We start from the raw sequence: 24,405 nt of genomic DNA on the forward strand, positions 1-24,405 counted from the left end.
AAACTTTTACACTACAACTCAAGCATTTGAATACTAGATATCATCAACAATGAACTATAATGGCAATCCCTGTGTAGAATTACTTTAATGACTAAGAGTTTTTTTCATCCCTAAAACCATCTTTCCAAAAGATTCTCATCCTCAAGTGAAGTAAGAACACAAATTCATTCCCAAGAGATGAAATTAATAAAATGAACAAGACCTTTTTTTTAAAACAAACATCCTTATATTTTTTAAGGGAAATGATATTATATTATATTATATTTATTCCTTAGCACACTTTTTGAACCTTGGACCTAACAACACTTTTTAATTCACTTGTAATAATATTTTAAAATAAATAAATATAAATAATATTTTTAAAATATAATATAAAATCATTTTTCGACAACTTAAATCTTTTTTTTTACCAACCCATTTACCTAAATGAAAATTTGAGAAAAATAGGTTATAAGTCTTCATTCATTGTCTCTAGTGTAAGGGACCGACAAGATCAATTTCACAAATGCAAAAATGATATAGTATTTAAGAGTCATTCTTCAAGTCCAGATCTGACTGTAATTTTTGCTGGAGCACTTCTGTCCCAAGTATCAGAAGAGAGTTTCAGTCATAGGTTCATCTATCTCCTCACATTTCAAATTCTTGTCTATTTTGAACATTTAATAGTTGTTTCAGTTCCAGTTCCAGCTTTGATTGATCTAGAATATTCAGATTATTTTTCATCTTATCATACGTTTAATCAAATACAAAGCAATAACACCTAGCATTTACTCTTCTATTTCTTTTCATTCAAGATTTAATTGGCAACCCTCCTTATCCTCTATTACACTTCTAATCTGAAAGAACTAAAATAAGAAATTTCTTTGTTGTTCTTGACAAACTCCAAATCTGATCTTTAGTTAAAATCATGAAGATTTGGAGGTAGTTTTGTCAATTACATTGCTTTGAATGAGTGAAGATAAAGGCACTGATACATCTGTCCCATAAATGTGGCCCATTTTAGAACGCTTTGTCTCCAAGTATCTCTTGTTCTCATGTGTTACTTTTGGATTAACAGCAACCCGTCCCACTATTTTCAGCCCATAACCTCCGAGACCAACATACTTGGCAGGATTGTTTGTCATCACCCTCATAGTCCGAACTCCTATCTCCCTCAGGATCTGGGACCAAAAGGGGGATATGATTTTAAAATTTCTGATAAAATTATTTAAAATGTATACCATGACAATTGTTTAAAAGTCAAAAGGTGTTTTGAACTAGTGTCAGTAACTGTGGGCCAAACACATCAATGCCAAAATATCGGCTACTCTGAGGAAAACTATTCAAGTAAAAATACCAAGGAACATACCATCCGCATCTATCATTGATAAGTGGGTAGTGACATCATGGTAAAGATAGAGATAGTAACATCATGGTCATCACGGAGGTAGTAACATGACAGTAATCACAAGTACATCTACTAGACAGGCATTCAGGATTACCAAACCTAAGGCACATATAACAGGGTGGACTTTTTGGAACCTAATTCTATAGCATACAGTCGACCATTTTGAACAATGAAAGAACTCCCCATGATTATTTATGTAGTATCATCAATCATGGATCTTTAACAATAATATATAATACTCAGAGAACAAATTCCTTCTCTCAACAATTCAACTAAAAGACTTTACCTGTGCTCCAATGCCATATTCACGAGAGTCAACAGGCAGTCCAAGTTCCACATTAGCTTCAACAGTATCATGTCCTTCATCTTGAAGATTATAAGCTCGAAGTTTGTGTCCCAGACCAATACCACGGCCTTCATGGCCACGCAAGTAAATTAAAACTCCTCTGCCAGCTTGCTCAATTTGTTGCATGGCTTGTGCAAGTTGGTTTCCACAATCACACCTTGCTGATCCAAAGATATCCCCAGTAAGACACTCAGAATGAACCCTCACCAGTACATCTAGTCCATCACCAATGTCGCCCTGTATATCAAATTCAATTGATGAGAGCAATAACCAGACACTAAAAAATATCAGTCACATATATTGAACAAGAATCTCTAGAATACATATTTAGTATGCTTCATATGGAAAGAGTACAACACAGCATTTATGCAACAATCACCTATTAGACAAACAAATGAACAAATCCATGAACAAATGATCCATTTTTGTACTGTTTCTAAATTACCAGGAAATTATTGTGAGTGGAGTCATAACTCTCAACAAGAATTCCACTTCAACAATAATGTGCCTGGGGTTGCAGAGTATGTGATTATTGGCTCGTGGCAATATGACTTAAGAGTCCGGATGGTCAGTTAGGATGACATTTATGCTCTCCATCTGGATGGTAATAGAGAAGAAGCATTGTCATGTTCCTACATTTTATCATTATCCTTGTGCTACTGGTTGGGACATCCTAAGGTGGAAAAGTCATAACTTTCAATAAGAATTCCACTTCAACAATAACGTGCCTGGGATTGCAGAGTATGTGATTATTGGCTCATGACAATATGACTTAAGAGGCCAGATGTTCAGTTAGGATGATATTTATGCTTTCCATCTGGATAGCAATCGAGCAGAAGCATTGTCATGTTCCCACCATTTATCATTATCCTTGTGCTACTTGTTGGGACATCGTAAGATGAAAAAGTCATAAACAAGGTCTTATTCAGTTACTTCTGATTATCTGCTTGCTGTCTGAATTTCCTCTTTAGTCTTTTATCTCTGAGTGGTCATCATCCTTGTATGGGTGAAAGGAAGCATTCCAAGGCATGTGCCTTCACATGACTCCTCAAGATATGGCAAGTCTACTACCAACTCCTCTGTCTAAACTGTGAACTTGTTTATGAAGTATTCACATGGTTTTTATAGAAGACAAGTATGGTTTGAATCTGCCCAAATTATTTGGGGACTGTTTTCACTGCCAATACTCAAACAATTTAAGGGGGTCACCCATCTGGGAGACAGCTCCTTCTCTAAAAATCCTAAGAAATCCCAAAGGAGAGAAATGGCAAGGTTTCCTATGGAAAAGAGACTACGCTCTGCCACTTCTTAGATAAATTAGAAGTGGCTATCTCAGAGGTAGACTGATTAAGAGCCAGGTGGGAAAAAAGGCCCCTTATATGGTACGATTGCAGATATAAAACTGCAGTCACCTCTAACAGGGGCTCCAAAGGTGACCTGGGCAGAAAAAGAGCTAAATGCCGGCAAAGGAACATCTAATATCTCTTTTCGGAGCTTATAATATAATATTTGAGAAGGGCTCAAACAACAAGGCTGAATCTATTGGTCTAGTCCAGCAGATGTGATAAGGTTGCAGTTCTTAAAACAGGTGATTTCATATTACAGATACACTGCTAACGGAGCTAACTCAATTAAAGCCAACTGTGTGAATGTAATATGGCGATTAGAAAGGGATAACATGAAACTTCAGCTGGGCCTCCAAAGGCGTCCAGTGCAGAGTGGGAGCTGCTGGTATACTAAGCAAGGCTAACTGATCTATTTAGGCTCTTACTCTGTCATGATTGATAAATGGGACAAAGACCATGGCCTAAGCTACTGGTTCTGTCCAGGGGCTGCAATTAAACTTTGCTTCAACTTCAAATCTTTAATTTTGGAAGAAGACTTATTGATCATCAAATGCTTTGAAATCTAGGTACATCCCAACTTGGAAACTACAAGTGATTCTTGCAAAAGCTTTCAATCTCTTTTCATGCTCTGATCTCCTCTCTTTCCATCATTTGCTTCAGGAAGGCTGATACATTGACCAACATCCTTGGATGAGCTAATGTTCTCAGAAGAATAATGCATTGAGGGGTTAGCAAGTCTATGAAAGATTGGACAAGATTAGGGTCTCTAATAACTAGTGACACTCCTTAAACCTGTGATGATTTGTGAGGATTTGACTGTTAGCTTAATGTCATGTCCCCTCCTGGATCGATATATATATATATATATATATATATATATATATACGGAGAGAAAGAGAGAGACCCTAAATGAAGAAATTATTATTATTAATTAATATAATAATTACCAATGAATGATTATTTGGAATTATTAACTGTTTATTTATTTATTAAATATTATTATTTAATTAATATTTATTTAAATAAAATACTAAATATTCAAATCAAATAAATTAATATTATATTATAATCATTTGAAAATATTATAAAGGAATATTACATATTAATAAATTAATGATATTAATAATAAAACAATCATTAATGAAACAATAATATCTGTAATACCCCTACACCTAAATATTAATCCACTAAATTAATTTAATGATCAATTTAAATTAATTTAAGACTAAGGAGGATCCGATGGAATTTTAGAGTTAAGGTCTTAACAAATCCTCATCCGATTAATGGCTTAGAAACACATAAAGGAATGCAATTAACATTCATGAGGAGCCATGATCTGATTTATGAAAACCAGATTACAATACCTGGTGTGATACCTGCGGTATTGTAGATTTCAACACAAAAATTGACAACAAGAAGATTGCAAACCAAAAACTGTCTCCATTCTATTCAAAATTGGAGTTTATACAAGTCGAATGTATCCCAAGGGTCACACAAATCCCTTGGAATTGAAACAAAGAGTCACCATAATGTTTATTACAATTAAACTACTAAAACTATCAAAATTATCAAAAAACTAAATATAAAATTTTAGTCCACTTTGAGAAGGCATAACTTTCTCATCCTAGCTCCGAATTACAAACCGTTTGATGCGTTGGAAAGGTATTCAAATAATCTAGAACCAAATTTCGGAAACATCGAAGACCCTCAAAATTGCATTTTACTAAAACATAGAAAATTTTGAAAAAATTAGATTTCAATATTTTCCCAATTTAATCCTGATCATTCCTCCCCCCTTAAGAGGCAATGGGCCCCATTGCACTAATCTGCTGCAACAGATGAGGAAATTGTTCTTCAATTTGTTCCTTAGTAAGCCACTTGCCTTGATGAGAATGCTGACCAGCTCGAACCACCCAATACAAAGGGATTTTCTGATTTCTCAAAGTCTTTAAAATGGCTTCAGTAACATGGTCACACTGGACTGGAGCAGTAGTAGAGGGGTTTAATTCTGCAGCTTGAATGTATTCAGTAGCTTGGGAGATATCCAATAAAGGAGGAAAATAGGGTCTCAACAACTCCACATTGAAAACTGGATGCAGTCCCAAAAAGGATGGCAAATTAAGTTCAAAAGCATTCTCACCAACTTGTTTCACAATAGTGTATGGTCCATAACGAAGAGGTCGAAGCTTCCTATTTGGTCCATGCAGACGCTCTTTCTGAAAATGTAACCATACCTTGTCACCAACCTGAAACTGATGGGGAGTTCTATGTTTATCATGTCTTTCCTTATATTTCTGATTACTCTGCTCCAATATCTCATAAACTTGTTGTTGTAGGTGTCTAATGTTATCAATGAATTTTTCTGCTTTATCTACCTCCTTGTCACCATTCAATGGACTACTAGACTGTAGAGATGGTATTGCTACATCCATAGGTGCCAATGGCTGGTACCCAAGAGAAACCTCAAATGGACTGTGCCCTGTAGTACTATGGAGTGCACGGTTGTAGCTGTGTTGCACATAGGGTAAGCTTTCATCCAACGTGCGAGGATGTTTTGAATGATACATCCGTAATATATGAATAATCATTCGATTCACCACTTCTGTCTGCCCATCTGTTTGAGGATGAAATGCTGTGGACTTTGTCAGTTTCGTGTCCATTTTAGCCCATAGTGCAGACCAAAATTTGCTGATGAACCTGCTATCCCTATCAGAAATAATGGTTTTTGGCAAACCAAAATGAACCCACACATGTTCAAAAAATAGCTTGGCAGTATCTTCTCCAGAAATCATCTTTTTACATGCCACCATGATAGCCATTTTAGAAAACCTATCTACCACAACATATACACAATCATGCCCCCGCCTGGTAGTTGGAAGCCCAGACATAAAATCCATTGAAATAGATTGCCATGGCTTATCAGGAATAGGTAATGGTAAGTATAGACCCAACTTACAGTTTGCTGGTTTTGCAATCGCACAAGCTGCACAAGCTTGTATATGTGAAATGACATCTTGCTTCATTTTTGGCCAATAGAAATACTTTTGAAGGATAGCAGTAGTCTTACCAATACCAAAATGTCCTGCAACACGACTGTAGTGAGCTTCCCATATCATTTTCTTCCGTTCTTCGGTGGGTACACATATGTGACCATTATGGCAAAGAAACCCATCCTGCAAGTGAAAATCAGAGACAGATTTTCCTTCTACCAAATTACTATAGATGTTAGCAAAATCAAGGTCAGTACTATATAGTTGTTCCCAAGTGGATGATTGATGACCGCATGAATCCAACACTATTGTCAAACCTGCAATTGGAGGCCTACTCAAACAATCTGCCACCTTGTTACTGCTTCCTTTTTTATGACGAATGTTGAGGTGAAATTGTTGTAAATAGACTGACCACCGTTGATGTCTATCATTCTGTAGCTTTCCTTGTGTTTGCAAGAATTGGAGTGGTTTATGGTCTGTATGTATAACAGTTTCTTTTCCCAGTATATAGTGTTTCCATTGTTTGCAAGCCTGAACAATGGCATACAACTCCTTATCATAGGTGGGATACTTACGTACTGTATCAGAAAAAGTTTCACTGTGATAGGCAACAGGATGCCCATTTTGTGTGAGTACCGCACCAAGAGCATAATCTGATGCATCTGTTTCTATCTCAAATGCTTGGTGTAGATCTGGAAGGACCAATACTGGTGCTGAACATAGTCTTTTCTTTAACTCCTCAAATGCTTGTTGTTGTGCCTCTGTCCATTGAAATTTTGCTTGTGCTCCACCCCTGAGTGATTGATTAAGAGGCCATGATATGTGTGAGAAACCAAACACAAATCTACGATAGAAGTTGGCTAAGCCCAAGAAGCTGCGAAGTTCTGTTAAATTTTTAGGAGATGGCCAATCTTGAATTATTTGAATCTTTGCTGGATCAACATGAACACCCTCAACGTCAATGATATACCCTAAGTATTGAATACTCTGCATACCAAAAGAACACTTCTCAATGTTGGCATAAAGTTTGTGTTTTTGCAGAGTTGAAAGAACTTGTTCAACATGCTGCAAATGCTCAGACCAAGTTCTGCTAAAGATGAGTATGTCATCCAAATAAACAACTACAAAGGAATCAATGAATGGTCTAAGCACATCATTCATCAATCTCATAAATGTGGCTGGGGCATTTGTTAGGCCAAAAGGCATGACCAACCATTCAAACAAACCTTCCTTAGATTTAAATGCAGTCTTCCACACATCTGCTAGATCAATTGGTACTTGGTGGTATCCAGACTTCAAGTCAACTTTTGTAAAGAATTTAGCCCCCCTAAGTTGGTCCAACAAATCATCAATTCGAGGGATTGGATATCTATTTTTAACAGAGATTTTGTTTAATGCTCTATAATCAATACAAAGCCTCCATGTCCCATCTTTCTTTTTAGCAAGGACAATTGGACTTCCACAAGGTGAAGCACTTGGACGAATGTGTCCTTTCTGAATCAACTCCTGAATTTGTCTCTTAATCTCATTATTTTCCAAAACTGACCTCCTATATATTGGCTCATGTGGTAGCGGTGTGCCTGGAATTAAATCAATAGAGTGCTTGACTTGACAGTGTGTTGGTACTCCCACTGGTGGTGTAAACACATTGTGATATTCTTTCAAAATTTTATCTATTTGATTTTGTTGATTCTCTGTTACCTTAGCATGTGTATTAAGAACAACTGACTTTGTTTGTTCAGGGCGAATCATGAGTACAATAAAAGCTCCAGTTTGAGCAATCAACCGTTTACATTGTTTAGCACTAATTAAAGATGCAGTTTTTGTTGGACATACCTCTGGTATTCGGTACCTCTTCTCACCAAGCTTGATTGTAACACTACGTGGCCTTGACTCATACACCCCATGCCTCTGATACATGTATGGCTGCCCCAGCAAGACATCGCATACATCCAATGGTGCTACATCACATATCACTTCATCCTTGAAAGGCTTGATTGAATATGGCAAACGACATTGTTGATTGATTTGAATATCTTGTCCCTCATTCACCCATCCCATAGAGTATGGTTGTGGGTGTCTTGTCACTTTCAAATTTAATCTTTTGACTGTCTCCCTAGAGATCAAATTCTTTTGACTCCCACTGTCAACAATAAAATGTAGAGGCTTTCCATCAACCCACATCTGTGAATGAAAAAGTCTCTCTTCATCTTCACGGGGAAATACTTTAGCAGTTCCAACTACGGCATATGGGTTTGCTTCTATGATGGAATCATTCTCCTCTTTCTTAGAATTATCTATTGGTGGCGATTCAGGTTCAGCTTCCTCCCCTCGTATTTCTGTCATCAAATTTTTAATACTTCGACAATCCTTTGTATTATGGGTTGGGGACCTATGCAGCTCACACCACATGCCTGTGTCTGTCTTTTTAGTAGACCACCATGTGTTCTTGGGTGAATTTGAATGAGGTTCCTTGGTTACCTGTTTCCCTGCAAATTTATTGCCACCTTCAGCCCTTGGCTTGTTGTTTGCAAAGTAGTCCCTCTTCCATCTTTGCTTGGATTTTTCTTCAATTTTTGTAGCATATTTATAGGCAGTTGCCAATGTCTCAATATTTAAAAAATCCATCTCTGTTTGAATATACCTGTGAAGTCCACTCCGATATTTTAAAATTCTATGCTTCTCTGAATCATTAATACCGAGTTTTGCTGAAAGTGAATGGAATGTATTGGTGTAATCTTGCACAGACTGATCCCTCCTTTGGCGAAGAAGCTGCCATTCTATGTATTTTTGTTCATATACATCCTCCGGGAGGTAAGCTTCTTTTATATATTCCACAAATTCTCCCCATGTGGGCTTCTTATCAAGAGATAGTATAAAATCACCTTCAGCAACTGATTCTTGTTCTTTGTTTGCTACTTTGGTTTCCCCTGCTAATTTCACATGGGTTTCAGCTTTGAGGAGAGCAAATGTTATCTTTTCAGCATCTGAGAAATTATTTACAGAAAAGTACCTATCCAACTTTGATAACAAGTTATCAACAGCTTCAGCATCGACCTTTCCTTCAAAATTTGGGATGTCGAAATTGACCTGCACTTTGAAAGGGGTATTTCCACGAAATGGTGTTTCAGATTCAGAGGGTTTTTGCTTCTGTAGGAGGTTTGAAAATTGACTCATCATCTCCTCTCGTTGCTTATTTAAAGCTTCCTCGACCAACTTCTTAACATCATTGTCTGACATCTTCGATTGTGTGCGTCTCAAAGGTGGGTATTTTGACAAATCTTGTGTATCCAATCCTAATCTTTGGTAGGAAGACCTTGTGTAAATTGGCATAAAGGAGCGTTCCCGCTCTGATACCACTGATCTGATTTATGAAAACCAGATTACAATACCTGGTGTGATACCTGCGGTATTGTAGATTTCAACACAAAAATTGACAACAAGAAGATTGCAAACCAAAAACTGTCTCCATTCTATTCAAAATTGGAGTTTATACAAGTCGAATGTATCCCAAGGGTCACACAAATCCCTTGGAATTGAAACGAAGAGTCACCATAATGTTTATTACAATTAAACTACTAAAACTATCAAAATTATCAAAAAAACTAAATATAAAATTTTAGTCCACTTTGAGAAGGCATAACTTTCTCATCCTAGCTCCGAATTACAAACCGTTTGATGCGTTGGAAAGGTATTCAAATAATCTAGAACCAAATTTCGGAAACATCGAAGACCCTCAAAATTGCATTTTACTAAAACATAGAAAATTTTGAAAAAAATTAGATTTCAATATTTTCCCAATTTAATCCTGATCAAGCCACGAACAAAGAAAGGATATGTCTATTCCAAGTGAAGTAATGCCACCGATCTACTTTATGAGATATTTAATTAATCCACACTCAATCAGAAATGGGAGGGATGGGGTCTTGTCTTTTATTTGTATCCTAACGGATCTGTTCTCTGGAGCGATCATTGCCTTTGGCAGTCCGGTTGGAAGGATATCTAAGAATAGGAGATAAGGGATATACGGCAGGGAATAGGAGAGATTATCAGATCAGATATGATCTATTATTAAGTTACAGGCAGTAACATCCTTTTTCTTGGGGGTTTGCATGGTGATGTGTTTAATACGTATGATTAATATATGAAGTCTGATGATGTTTTTATGCAAGGAGTAAGGAACACTGTGAAACAGCAACAAGGAACTGCAGACCGGAATCTACTATTGCGGGTGCACACAGGTAAGGATGTCACAATGATTATAGTTAATAAATATTTTAACACATATATTAATGAATAATGAATATTAATAATGAATATTTTAATACATATATTAATGAATATTAATAATGAATATTTTAATATATATATTAATGAATGTTAATAATGAATATTTAATACATATGATAATGAATTTCTTAATGTAGACATTAAGGAATGGTTTTTAGATATTAAGGAATAAGTGTAAACCATATTTTAATGAATATGTACAAACATGCGTTAATGAATACATATCAATGAATAGATAGGAATATACGTTAATAAATGTGAATGTTCTATAATGGACACCTTCTGAACATATGTTATGGAATATATGTTAAGTTAGGAATATGTAAATGTGGATTATGGAATAGGAAGTAGTAATAAATTATAAAATGTAAATGTGATTTAATGATGGAGGTTATAGGGAGGAAACTCCCTTAGCCTAATGGAGGGATTATGATAATCCCTGGTAGGAAGTATATACAGAATATCTATATGCATATATATGGCTTGGTTGACTAAATTCATCCAAGAAGAGACGGATTTGGCCGGTCCCCTCTGATGGACTTGGATCTTCATTTAGGGTCTCTCTCTTTCTCTCCGTATATATATATATATATATATATATATCGATCCAGGAGGGGACACTCATACTGTTAAGTTCTTTCAAAATTCTGTGATCAAAATAGAAGAGATGGAGATATGATCTGAAAGTTGTATTTTATCTGCTATAGCATGTTTTAAAGATGCACCACACTTATCAATTTCGGTGTGTTCATCCTCCTCAATGTAAGCATGTTATATAAGTGGATGAGGGGTTACGTACTGAAGAGATATGTCTTCCCACATGGGAAGACACATCTCTTCTCTATGTACCTCTCACCACAGTATATAAACTAGTCACCGTTTACTTACCCGATCGAAAGGAGTGCGACTTGTTTGAGAATCGCTTTACCACCCAATACCATGAATGGTGTAACCGACGTGGGAAGACACATCTCTTCCCTACGTACCTCTCACCACAGTATATATACTAGTCACCGTTTACTTACTCGATCGGAAGGAGTGCGACTTGTTTGAGAATCGCTTTACCACCCAATACCATGAACGGTGTAACCGTTGGTCAAACGCGATAAGTTAACTTTGGTTTTATTTATCATTAGTTAATGTTAATATATTAGTATATGTAATCAAATTAATATATATTTATCGGAAGCATGAAATAGTACGACCGACGTTACAAAATTAACACTCCCTCTTAACTAGGGAGGACACATTCATGTTAGAGAAAACATCACAATTCATCCATTGATTATGAAGAGAGGAGATATCACACCATAGTGATATTCAGAGATATGGTTCAACAATGAATATCAAGTCTCATGATACTCACCATAACTCATAGTTATCAAGTAAGGTATGTGCACTGGCATCGAGTCACATGATGCCTACCATACTGATAATGATTTCATGGCATGTCCACGAATATTATGTTCATAATATTCACCATGAAGATCTCTCTCATAATTATGGTTTATTTAATGATATCAACCAACAGATATCTACCCTAATGTCTCAGAGATATATATACTATCATGACATGTCCATAGATATCAAGTCACATGATATCCATCAAGATAGTTAAATTGATAATTGTAAAATCGTCACCTTACAATATCAATTTGAAACAAGTGTTCATTATTGAAAAGTCATCACCCTTTAATAATGTTCACAAAAGGCCCATGCAGTCATGGAATCACACACATGACAAATAAAAGAGTTTACACACTAAACATCTTTAAATATATTAGTATATCAGAATAAATGAGACTCTATCTCAAAATTAAATAACATTTTCAACCATACCAAGTGTTGACGTGTATTTTGTACACCATCATACACAGAATAAAATACCAATAGGCATCTTATCCTCTCTTGAGAAAATAGTCTCTAACTGCTGAAGATTCGCGTAAAGGATCAGTTAGGTAGACTCCAAGGTTCCTTTTAGTAGGGTCTCTACATGTGGATAAGCTCGCCGTGGTGTGATGTGATTTGCTGGAATCACAAGGGGACTTACATTTGGTGTTTGAACTTCCGATCTGCTTTGCTGGGACACAGGCTCTGACTAACTTAGAATTGAAAAATGGAAAAAAGGATAAGGGCGAAGAGAAGATCTAATCCTAATACTAAGAATGTAGGAGTAATGATTTGATTTTTGATGAAACTCTAACTAGATCTTGTTTTGACATCAATGGAACATCTACACAAGGCTAGTGCGATCTTCTAGGGAAGCTTTATGATGTTCAAATCATCACCGCAGGCATAGACACCATCCAAGTTGATGCATATCAATGAAGAAGCGACAAATCGAAATTGAGCTTAAGCTAAATGATTCCAGTTGACTACACAAGGCGAGTCTGCAATCAACAAACTGCTAGTAGTATGGATATACAAATTCCACCATCAATCAATCACATTTCCTCCATTCATCTAATCATCTACCATCTAAGATTGAAGACTCAACAAGAAACCATGCAAATTGCAAGAAACGACACACTTCACCATTACTTCAATGAAAATGGAGTTTGTTTACAATCAATGGCAACAATTTCTTGCCTTGTCCTCCTATTCTACTCTAATTGCTTCCAACTATTCTCTAACTATTCTAACTATTTACATACTATCTCCAACAATTGCTAATTAAAAAAAAAAATTACAAATGAAATGCCTGGGCTTATATAGTACCCACAATACAATTTGATGACTTAGATCAATTCAAGATCAATGGCCAAGATTTTACAATGAAAACCCTAATTAGGGTTTGTTACAACCATTACATAACATTTAATGCTTGACCAATGAAATAATTGTATTGCTTGGACACATGTCCTCTCTAGAAAAATCGACCAATGGATAGCCGGGGTAGGTACATCGGAGTTTGTGCCACCTTCCATGAGTTAGGTACATTGAATCTGGACATGCTGAGGTGGACCACACTGACTGGAGGAGTGATGACTGGGATGCCACCTCATCTAACACTTGTAGCTTGCTAGATATTCAATTTGATGTCGTTGAGAGGCTATCTTTAATTAACTCTTGTTCTAACTCCTTTTGTCCTTGATGTGCAAGACGATGATGTACCTCGCCTTGGAACGCTGGATTAAAAAAGGTCGCCCTTGTCCTTACTTGATCGTCCTGGCGAAGACAGTCCTGGCGAAGACCGTCCTGGATCCGGCTTGATTTTCCTTGAAGAGACCTCCATTTGATGCCTACACAACATTTCAAAATTAGTACCATGATTTTGCAATACATAACATAAATTAGAGAGCAAATTTTAGGAAACTTAATGATAAGTCCTTTATTAATCATTTCCTAAAAACGACTGAGCTTATTGAAATTCAAAATTTCAAAATTCAAAATTTAAGCTATGACGATCAACGTTCAAAATCAAAACAATAAATCCATATCGCCATACCTCACTTGAGAGCTAACTCTAGAATGCAAAACAAGGAATTTGCCTAGGCAAAATCAAAATTAGAAGCCTTTGACTTGATCTTGAAGGATAATGAACGTCCTCTTTATCAATTCGCCACCCTTGGAGTCCTTGATGTGTTCTTCAATACTTTTGGCAAGTTCGCCTAACTTGAAACTAAGCTCACACTCCTTTGATGATGTCTGCGCCCTCCTCTTGAATGACAATTTCGCACCTCCTTGTCTTCTCCAAATCGCATGCTAATGAAGGATGTTAAATGATGATTTGAAATGAATAAACCACCTTCCCTTTATAGGCGCTTACCTTCATATTGATCTTAGGCCGACTTTGGTAAATAAGACAAATTTAAAATAAACTTAAAAGGCCGACCCTTGTAAAATAAAACAAATTTTAAATCAAGCGCCCCATTTGATTTTTTATTAATTAATAATTAATTATTAAATGCCTTTATTATTTAAATTAATAAATTTTGATTTTTATAAAGGCAAAAATAATTAATAAATATCAAGCGCAAATTTTAAATGCCATTTTTAATTAAATTTGCAATCCATCGATTTTAGCATTTAAAATAAATTTAAAGAAATGTGTTTGAGCGCCAAATTTTTGGAAATGAAATAATACGTACCTCATCGCCCTGGTCCCTGACTGAGGGACAGGAGCGATCCATCAATTTGGTCTTGATCCTTGCATTTTCGACGTCCAAAATCTTGATCCTTACGTTCAAATCGGCATTTTAGCTGGGTCCTTCAAGTTTGATTGACTTGTTTGTGCGAAGGAATGTCTTTAAGATGTGATATCGCCCTGGTCCCTTGGAGAGGGACAGGAGCGATCCATGTGTTCTAGCTAGAATTTGCCACCTTTCAACCTTTGTTCCTCGTTCATTATCTTTCAAATGGCGTCCTCAATCTTGCCCACCCTTGCATTGTCTTGATTTTGAAGGAGCATGAGTGTTTTAATAGAAATCGCTTTGGTCCTTGTCCAAAGGACAGGAGCGATATAGGCTTCTTGGCTTAATTGATAGCATTTTGACGTTTGGAACTTTTGTAAATCACCTTCAAATGACACCTTAGACCTTGTGTAATCCCAAAAAACCTTGACTTGGCATGAATTTGAAGAAAAATGAAGGATCCTAAGCAAATCGCCCTGGTCCCTTGAAGAGGGACAGGAGCGATATAGCCTCTGTGTTCACTTTGATGATCATTTTACGTTTGAAGTCCTTGTATATCACCCTCTAATCATGCCTTGGACCTCTTACGACCTTGCAAAACCTTGACCCCACGTGATTTTTGCATGAATTGGCCAATATAATAAACATCGCTCTGGTCCCTTGGAGAGGGACAGGAGCGAACTTCAACACTTTGAGCTTATGCTTGCGTTCTCTAACTTGCCATCACTTTCATCGCGTAGAATGAAGTCCCTTGATTCTCCTTAATCACTTAACACTTGATAAACTTTCAAAATCCTGGCCTTTATAGGAATTTCGCTCTGGTCCCTGCCTGAGGGACAGGAGCGAATTAGATGTCTTGGTGCAAATCCTTCATCTTTGGCAATTTTTGATGCTTTGTTCTTCAATGAGATGCCTTAAAACGTCCACGCCACCCTTCACCTTGACTTGGAGTGATTGAACTTGGAGGAAAAGGCAATATAATCATTATATCGCCCTGGTCCCTTGGAGAGGGACAGGAGCGAATTTGTATTTGTAGTCTCCATCACACTTCGTCAGCTTCCAAATTTATCTTCAACGGTCTCGTAATGTCCCCTTTCATTCATCCATGCCTTGGAATTCATTGTAGCTTGGCAAGAAATTTGTCTAAGACAAAAATCGCTCTGGTCCCTTGGAGAGGGACAGGAGCGAACTTGGGCATTTGGGTCCCTTGTTGACGTTTGATAATCTTCAATTTGTCTTCAATGGGTTCAATTCATCTCCTTTCTTGCCTTCAAACATAAAACTTGCTTGATCTTTGCCCAGATCGTACCTTATGAAGAATTTCGCTCTGGTCCTTCAGTGAGGGACAGGAGCGAATTTGACCCTCTAGGCAAAAACTTCATCATTTCGTTGTTTTTGATCAAGTCTGGATGCTCTATCATGCTCATTTCGTCCTTCACCATGCCTTTGATGTCTCGATTCGTCCAAACAAGGTCAGGAATGGCTCAACTAAGCATTTTCGCTCTGGACCCTTGGTGAGGGACACGAGCGATTCGCCTTGGTCCCTTGGAGAGGGACAGGAGCGCTTTTCGCTCTGGACCCTTGGAGAAGGACACGAGCGAAATTTGACTTTTCGCACTCTCTATCAGGATAATTTTTATGGAATATAACATTAGTGACATTTCCCCTCTATGTTTCTTCTTTCTTATATTTATTCTTTCTTATACTTTAAGTTATATTCCATATATACTTTCAGGATGTTTGAGAGTGGTTTCAGACCTCCAGGAGTTATATTGCAAAATCTAGTTTTTTGAGGTTTTTCAGTTTCCAGACTTAGTCAAATTTCAGGATCAGGACATTCCAGACTTAGCCAAATTTCAGGATCAGGACCTCACTCAAGCCGGACTTACTTATCCATGTGATCCCTTGGGCGACGTTCAAAATGCAAAGGCTAGCTAACAAAACCCTAAAAAACCTAAAGAACAAACCCTAAAAAGCAAAAAAAACATGGGTCCCCATTTGCAATGGGGCGATGTGTGAAAACGTCACAACACCAAGTTTATCTCTAAAGTGTTCAATCTTGATCCTGGAGAGAGGCTTGGTAAGAATGTCTGCAATCTGATCACCTGTACTAATATAATTCAGTCGGATCACATTCCTTTCCACCATATCTCAAACATAGTGATAAGGAATCTCAATGCGTTTAGACCTATCATGAAATACTGGATTCATTGAAAGCTTGATGCAACTCTGATTGTCACAGTAGATGACAGTAGGATTTAAGGGCTGACCAAACAGTCCTACAAGCAATTTCTAGAGCCATACAGCTTCTCTTGCTCCCATGGAGGCTGCAATGTATTCAACTTCTGTAGAACTCTGAGCAATTGAAGACTGTTTTCTACATAACCATGAGATCATTCCTGATCCTAAACTGAAGCAACATCCTGATGTGCTTTTCCTGTCAACTATGCTTCTAGCCCAATCAGAATCAGTGAATCCATGTAGGTCAAGGTCTACATGTTTATATTTCAAACCTAAACCAATAGTTCCTCGAAGATATCTCAGAATATGCTTTGCAACAACAAGATGTATTTCCCTGGGGTCACACATGAACTGACTTAGTTCATTTACAGCATAACATATATCAAGTTTTGTGTTTACCAAATACATCAGAGATCCAATAATCTGTCTGTAACGTGTAGGATTTGCAAACTCTGATTCTACAATTGTTTCCTTTAGCTTGTGCAAATTTGTCTCCATAGGTGTGGTCATGGATCTACAATCCAACATTCTAAATCTCCTGAGTATATCAATGGTGTATTTTCCTTGATTAAGGATTATACCATTTGCCTGCTGCCAAACTTCCAATCCAAGGAAGTAGTGAAGAATTCCTAAATCTTTCATATCAAACTCGGAGGCTAATTCTTTCTTACATCGAGAAATACAATTATCCTCTCCTATGATTAGTAAATCATCAACATAAAGAATAAGAATTAATAATTCACCATTGATTACCTTGTAGTAGAGATTTGGATCTGCTTAATTCTTGAAAAATCCTAATTCCAAGAGATAGTGCTCAATTCTTTCATACCATGCTCTGGGGGCCTGTTTCAGTCCATAAAGAGCTTTCTTTAATCTGCAAACATGTGATTCAGCCTTATGAATCACAAAACCTTCAGGTTGCTCCAAATAAACTTCTTCTTCAATCTTACCATTCAGAAAAACAGTCTTGACATCCATTTGATGGACTTTCCATCCTTTAGATGCTGCAATAGCCAAAACTGCTTGAACAGAAGTGTATCTAGCAACAGGAGCAAATGTCTCTTCATAGTCAATACCTTCTTTTTGTGAGAAACCTCTGGCAACAAACCTTTCTTTGTGCTTCTCAATGCTGCCATCGGATGCATGTTTGAATTTGAAGAGCCATTTAGAAGATACCACAGATTTGTCTTTAGGCATAGGCACAATATCCCAGACATCATTTTTCAGAATTGACTGATACTCTTCTAACATAGCATCTTTCCAAACTTGATGCTTGAGCGCATCTCCAACACAGGAAGGTTTTGCATCAATAATCTCACTCATCGAGGCAGTATAACTGGAAAATAGGTTAGGTCTCTTACTTTCTCTGAAGGTCCCCTTTGGAGCAACATAATTTTCAGCTTCTTGAAGAATCTTTTTAGCCCAAAGTGGTCTCTTCCTAGTTTCAGGATAATTTTCTTCTAAAGGTAAGCCTTGAACTTCATGCTCAGCATCTTCAGGGGTCTCCCTCTGAATCTCTGGGGTGGAATCCTCATCCAAGCTTGTAGGAGGATCTTGGTGTTCTAATTCATTAGAGCTTTTGGACCTCCTGAATGCTATGTCTTCCTCAAAGATGACATCTCTGCTTAGTTCAATTTGTCTTTGACCAGGTATGTATATTTTGTAGGCTTTAGAGGTTTCACTGTACCCAACAAATACTCCTTTCTTTCCAGAAGGTTCTAACTTTGACCTCTTTTCTTTGGGGACATGAATATAGACTGGACACCCAAAGATCCAGAAATGACTTATGTCAGGTTTGTTGCCAGTAAAGGCTTCTTCAGGGGTTTTATTGTCAAGAAGAGAATGAGGACATCAATTTTGAATGTACACAGCTGTCCTAGATGCTTCAGGCCAAAATGAGGTTTCTATATTTTGGTCAAACAACATAGCCCTAGCAGCTTCTACTATAGTCCTATTCTTTCTTTCAGCTACCCCATTTTGTTGTGGGTTATAAAGTACAGTTAACTCCCTCTTAATCCCAGCATTTATACAATAATCTTTAAACATATCAGAAGTGTATCCCCCCCCATTGTCTGTTCTTAAGGTTATGATTTTCTTACCTGTCATATTTTCTGCAAGAGCTTTGAATTCCTTAAATTTAGAAAGGATTTCTTCAGACTCTTTGTACCTCAGAAAATATATCCAGGTCTTCCTAGAATAATCATCTACAAATATTACATAATATAAAAATCCCCCTAATGAGGGTACAGACATGGGTCCACATAAATCAGAATGAACTAATTCTAATACATTTTTTGATTTACTATTCTTAGAATTAAAAGACCCTTTAGTATTCTTTCCCAAGGCACACCCTTTGCAAGCTCCTTCAAATTTTTGACTTAGCTTGGGTAAGCCAATCACCATCTTCTCTATCTTAGGTAGGGCATGGAAATGAAGGTGCCCTAATCTTTTGTGCCAAAGTTCATTCAAATCTGGAGTCTCATGAATCAAGGCTAGAGGTGGAGTGATGCAAAGTTTGTAGAGGCTCCCTTGTCTTACTCCAATGGTGTGGGCTTTCTTGATGGTGGAGTTCTTTGGCCAAGCAAGTACCTTTCCTTCCATAAAGGTTAATCTGTAACCCTTATCTTCAAGTGCAGAAACTAAGACAAGGTTTCTATTTATAGTAGGTACAAATAGAACTCCAGTCAGCTGTAGGGATATGCCTGACTTTAGGTTGATATTGCAGGTTCCTATTCCCATAACTGGATAATTTGAGTCATCACCAATTGTCACTTCTTCATTTGAACTTTCCACAAGTGTATCTAGGTGCTCACGAAATCCAGCGATGTGTCGAGATGCTCCGCTGTCAATCACCCATGTGTTGAAACTAGAGGTGACTTGACTAGAGAGGGTTGAGTAGAAGACTAGCTTCTCGGAATTACTCCCTTTCTTAATTTCTGCCATTGAAGCTTGTTGTTTGATCCTGTCTGGACACTTCATTGCATAGTGCCCATATTGGTCACATCTAAAACATAGTACTTCAGAAATGTCTCTCTTCTTCTTTGAAGACCTCTTCCCATTTGAGTTGTTGTCCCTCTTTCTCTTAAAGTTCTTCTTCTTTCCTTTCTTGTGGGAATTAGAGTTTAGAACTTGAATGTCTTCATTACCATTGTTCTGTTTTATTCCTCTTGTGACAAGCGGAGATTCCTCTTGAATGCAATCGGTTTTATATCTATCAAACTTAGGAAATTTAGAACGAGCACTGATTCCTTGAATGAACGATTCCCATGAGGTAGGAAGTCCATTTAGGGCCATCATAGCAAGTTCTTTGTTGTCTACTAGATGTCCAATAGTGAATAGTTGATCCCTAAGCTCAGTGATCCTCAAGAAATAGGATGTAACTGTTTCTCCTTTATTCATCTTTATATGGTGTAGTTGATTCTTTAGGGTGAGAGCTCTGCTGGTGTTGTTGATTTCATAAATGTCAGCTAGTGCTTTGAACATCTAAAAGGTCGTCTCATATTTAGAAATAACTGATACAATGTGGTCTCTTACTGAATCCACAATTATCTTAAGGGCCTTCTCATTGTCCTTGCTCCACTAAATTTTCTCTGTATCATCAGAGGGTTCAGGAATTTCACTTTTGACATGGGAGTCTATTTTATTTTCTTTCAAAACAAGCATGATCCTGAATTTCCAAGATACAAAATTTGATGCTCCATCTAATCTATCTTCAAACCTAACTCTTGTTGCGATTAGGATTATGGGAATGTGATCTTAGTAAGAGCTTGGTGAAAGTTTATGAGATCGTTACAGAATTTTAATATGATCTTCCTTAACTTCACTCTGATACAATGTTAAGTTCTTTCAAAATTTTGTGATCAAAATAGAAGAGATGGAGATATGATCTGAAAGTTGTATTTTATCTGCTATAGCGTGTTTTAAAGATGCACCACACTTACCAATTTCAGTGTGCTCATCCTCCTCAATGTAAGCATGCTATATAAGTGGATGAGGGGTTACGTAGTGAAAAGATATGTCTTCCCACGTGGGAAGACACATCTCTTCCCTACGTACCTCTCACCACAGTATATAAACTAGTCACCGTTTACTTACCCGATCGGAAGGAGTGCGACTTGTTTGAGAATCGCTTTACCACCCAATACCATGAACAGTGTAACCGTTGGTCAAACACAATAAGTTAACTTTGGTTTTATTTATCATTAGTTAGCATTAACATATTAGTATATGTGATCAAATTAATATATATATATATATATCGGAAGCATGAAATAGTACGACCAACGTTACAAAATTAACACATACAGCTCTTAAGGTATGCTTCCAGGTATTGCTAGTTGTTTAGCTTCTATATCATTTATGATGTAATTTACATTATGAGTTATTATCTTGTTAAATTATTGCCGCACTAATTGTAGGATACTTGTTAACATGTTTCATGCATTGGAAAAAAAAAAAATTATGTGTGAATTTGGATCCTTTTGGGTTGTCGTAACATATTGTTTATTCCTAAAGAGAAGTACACCTTCAAGGATGGTAGAAAATCTTTGCCTATACATTTACTACAAGATTTGGTGTTCCAGTTAGTACATCTTCAAGAAGGGTGAGAAATCTTTCTAGGAAGCAAGTGGGATTTGCAATTTTAGGAAAGTGATTACTAAATAGAACTTTGTATTCAGATTACATTTACAGGTTAATGTTATTGTAAGATAATAATAGTCACTATTAGGCAATGTTATGCTTTTAAACCACTAGAAGAGTTGTTGTCGAGACATTTTGGTAGAAATGTTTGATGAATCTATTTTCCCAAAGTAAACACTGGTCAGTCAAAGAAACTCCTCCCAGCCCACTCATTTATAAAAATGAAAATCATTTGATGTGTAATTCCCTTCTATTTTATTTTTCCTTGTTCATGCTTGACCGTTAAGGAAACAAGGAGTGTATAAGTTTGTGCAGTATTTTCAGAAACCTTCCCTTGTATGCATAAATATTACATCTGGTGCACATTGTGATAAGCCTATAGCACTCATATAGAATTTAATGTGTTAATATGCCTTCTGTTAGAACATAATGTTATTAGGGGTCATACCCTTATAACATTTATATATTGTTCTAAGATAAGGTTATAAAATATTATATATTATGTGCTTTATTAAACATATCCCATTTAAAATAATTATAATCTAAAAACCATTAGATTATTGATTATTTATGAATGGGATTATTGAATAGGTGTGACTAATACCCCTTAAGATATTTTGCCACCCTTCCTCCTATATTTAAGGAGGTTCTCTCTCATTTGAGAATGAATGAATTTGGAGTTTTATAGTGAGGTATATCACTATGCAGAGAAGGTATTATTGACCATGTGGAAGTAAGGAGAAACATCCCTAGGTTCAGTCAGGTTTTAATAGACTATATTTTATAAGTGTTTTAAGTTTTAATAAAACGATTCTTTATGGGGGTTTTTCACCTGAAAGGGTTTTCCCCATGTGTATCTTGTGTAATGTGTTGAATCTATGTTTGTCTGATTCTCGTTTTAATTAATTTATATTTTGTTTATAATGATTAGTAACATAAGATCCTAATTTCTAACATACCATTAATGAAAGATGGGAACCTACTGAATGAAAAGAAACTTGTAATCTCATCGTATGGCGGTCAAAGATTTATTGGAATTCCCACAAAGAGCCTTGCTCTAAATGAAGTTTAAGTCAACATTAAACTACTAAAGCATGGGAAGCTGCTCACGTGTCAAGAAGAGATTCTTATCCTTTACTTTCCAGAGGCAACACGCTGAATAATTCAAACTCACTTTTTTTATACAATATCTTCAATACTTAAACCAAGCAAGTTAAATTTGATGACATCGTGATTAAATTCATTCCAGCCTGACATTGTATGAGATCGTGTTTAAATGTTCGAGTTTTTTAAATTTCAGCTTCTTTAGTGTGTCTTTATTATTTTTAGTAATTTTAATTTATTGTGTACGTAGAATTCAAAAATTAACTTTTATAAATTATCTTAATAGCCATCCCGCTGTCATCCCCAACATTCAGAAAAATAATTTGTCCTTGAATCTCATTCCCAAAACTTGGACAAACATTGGTTTATATGATCAGAAATGATTTGGAGTGCTTTTGGATTGAACTGTGTAAGCTTTTTTCCATCAATGTTTCAGATTACACTTAGTGATCACGATTTCTCCTCATCCTATGATGGATCCAAAAACATTGATGCAAAAATAATTAAGCAGTTGAATCCAAGCGCACTCAAAACATTTCCATGGACTGAAAAACACATATACCATATTGAAAATCTTGACATGGATTCTCATGGGGCAAGCACTGAAACATTTCTCCCTTGTAGATGGATCTGCAAGAGATGGATTGGAAATGCCAGGGCTTAAAATCAAACATTGCAAAAAGCTTTAAAATTTAGAGCTAAACTCATCAAGCTTTTGGCAACATATTCCAAGGTTGTACCAAACTTGGAGCATAGGAACAGCCGAACAGGGTATGTGGATCCATCAAGATTATTAATAAAGCTTATATTTTAGTTTTTAAGTGCGGTGTATTTAGCAGCAGCTGGAAAATAGACAAGAAAAATAAACATTTGTATTATTATATGTATCTATTTGAAAGATCTCAGTCTCTTGAGTGTCAATAAATTCACTCTTGGCCGTTGAGGTTGATTTTCTTGTTAATGTGATTTAAAAGACTGGAACCTACTGTTAACAATAATTGATCAACCAGAAAAAAGTGCATAACATCTATTATAGAAAATTTTCAACTTGCCATACACATTACTAAAACATGGCAAAGGGTATTTCAAATCATAATTGAATATATGCAGGCTCTCACCTTAACCATGGCAACATGCTCAATACCATCCAACTTTGAACGGTAACAGTACACCTGAAATGGTCCCCACATTGTAGGCAGCCTAGCAATAGCACTTCGTTCAACCAACTTATCCCGTTTCCTCTTGTATCTGCAATATAAGCAATTTTATCCAGCGAGACAATAAAGAGAAAGCAAACATTATTTCATGTCAAGAACTTCAAGTATTCACAAAATTGTTAGGAAGTATCCATGCCTTATGAAGTAGACTTACAGAAATTTAATGGATTCAAATTAATTTGTAAAGTCAAAATTTCCATCCACGAGGTTCTCTTGCTAATATTTTTACACTGAAATTATTTTTTCCTTTAGTCAAACTAAAAAGCCGACCAATTTATCATATAGTTAAGCTTTATCACCCTCTCTTTAGCAACAACGTTGCTGGCAAAAGAATATTATAAACTGAAACTTGTTGGCCAAAAATCCACCTATTAAACTATTACCATTAATGCAAGGATGTAAACCAAAACATCCTGTTTCCTCTTGTATCTGCAACATAAGCTATTTTATCCAGTGAGACAATAAAGAGAAAGTAAACATTGTTTCATGTAAAAAACTTCAAGTATTCACAAAATTGCTAGGAAGTATACATGCCTTAATACTTATGAAGTAGACTTACAGAAATTCACTGGATTCAAATTAATTTGTAAAGTAAATTTCCATCAACGAGGTTCTCTTGCTAATATTTTTACAGTGAAATTATTCTTTCCTTTAATTGAACTAAAAACCTGACCAACTTATCATATAGTTAAGCTTTATCACCTTCTCTT

At 36.3% G+C, this 24,405-nt stretch overlaps 1 protein-coding gene across 3 annotated transcripts in view; it reads right to left on the reverse strand.

The window, feature by feature from the left end:
- Nucleotides 1–497: 497 nt before the first annotated feature.
- The window catches only part of LOC131049172 (bifunctional riboflavin biosynthesis protein RIBA 1, chloroplastic), a 53,594-nt gene continuing 29,686 nt past the window's right edge, over nt 498–24,405 (reverse strand). For all 3 annotated transcript variants that reach the window (XM_057983205.2, XM_057983208.2, XM_057983207.2), the window contains exons 7-9: nt 23,597–23,726; nt 1,674–1,970; nt 498–1,160 (exon numbers count right to left, since the gene is read on the reverse strand). In XM_057983205.2, the coding sequence (XP_057839188.2) occupies nt 906–1,160; nt 1,674–1,970; nt 23,597–23,726 (682 nt within the window). In that variant the 3' untranslated portion in view covers nt 498–905. The remainder of the gene's footprint in view (nt 1,161–1,673; nt 1,971–23,596; nt 23,727–24,405) is intronic.

Source organism: Cryptomeria japonica, chromosome 5, assembly GCF_030272615.1.
Source record: "Cryptomeria japonica chromosome 5, Sugi_1.0, whole genome shotgun sequence".
In the NCBI taxonomy this organism is placed as follows: domain Eukaryota; kingdom Viridiplantae; phylum Streptophyta; class Pinopsida; order Cupressales; family Cupressaceae; genus Cryptomeria; species Cryptomeria japonica.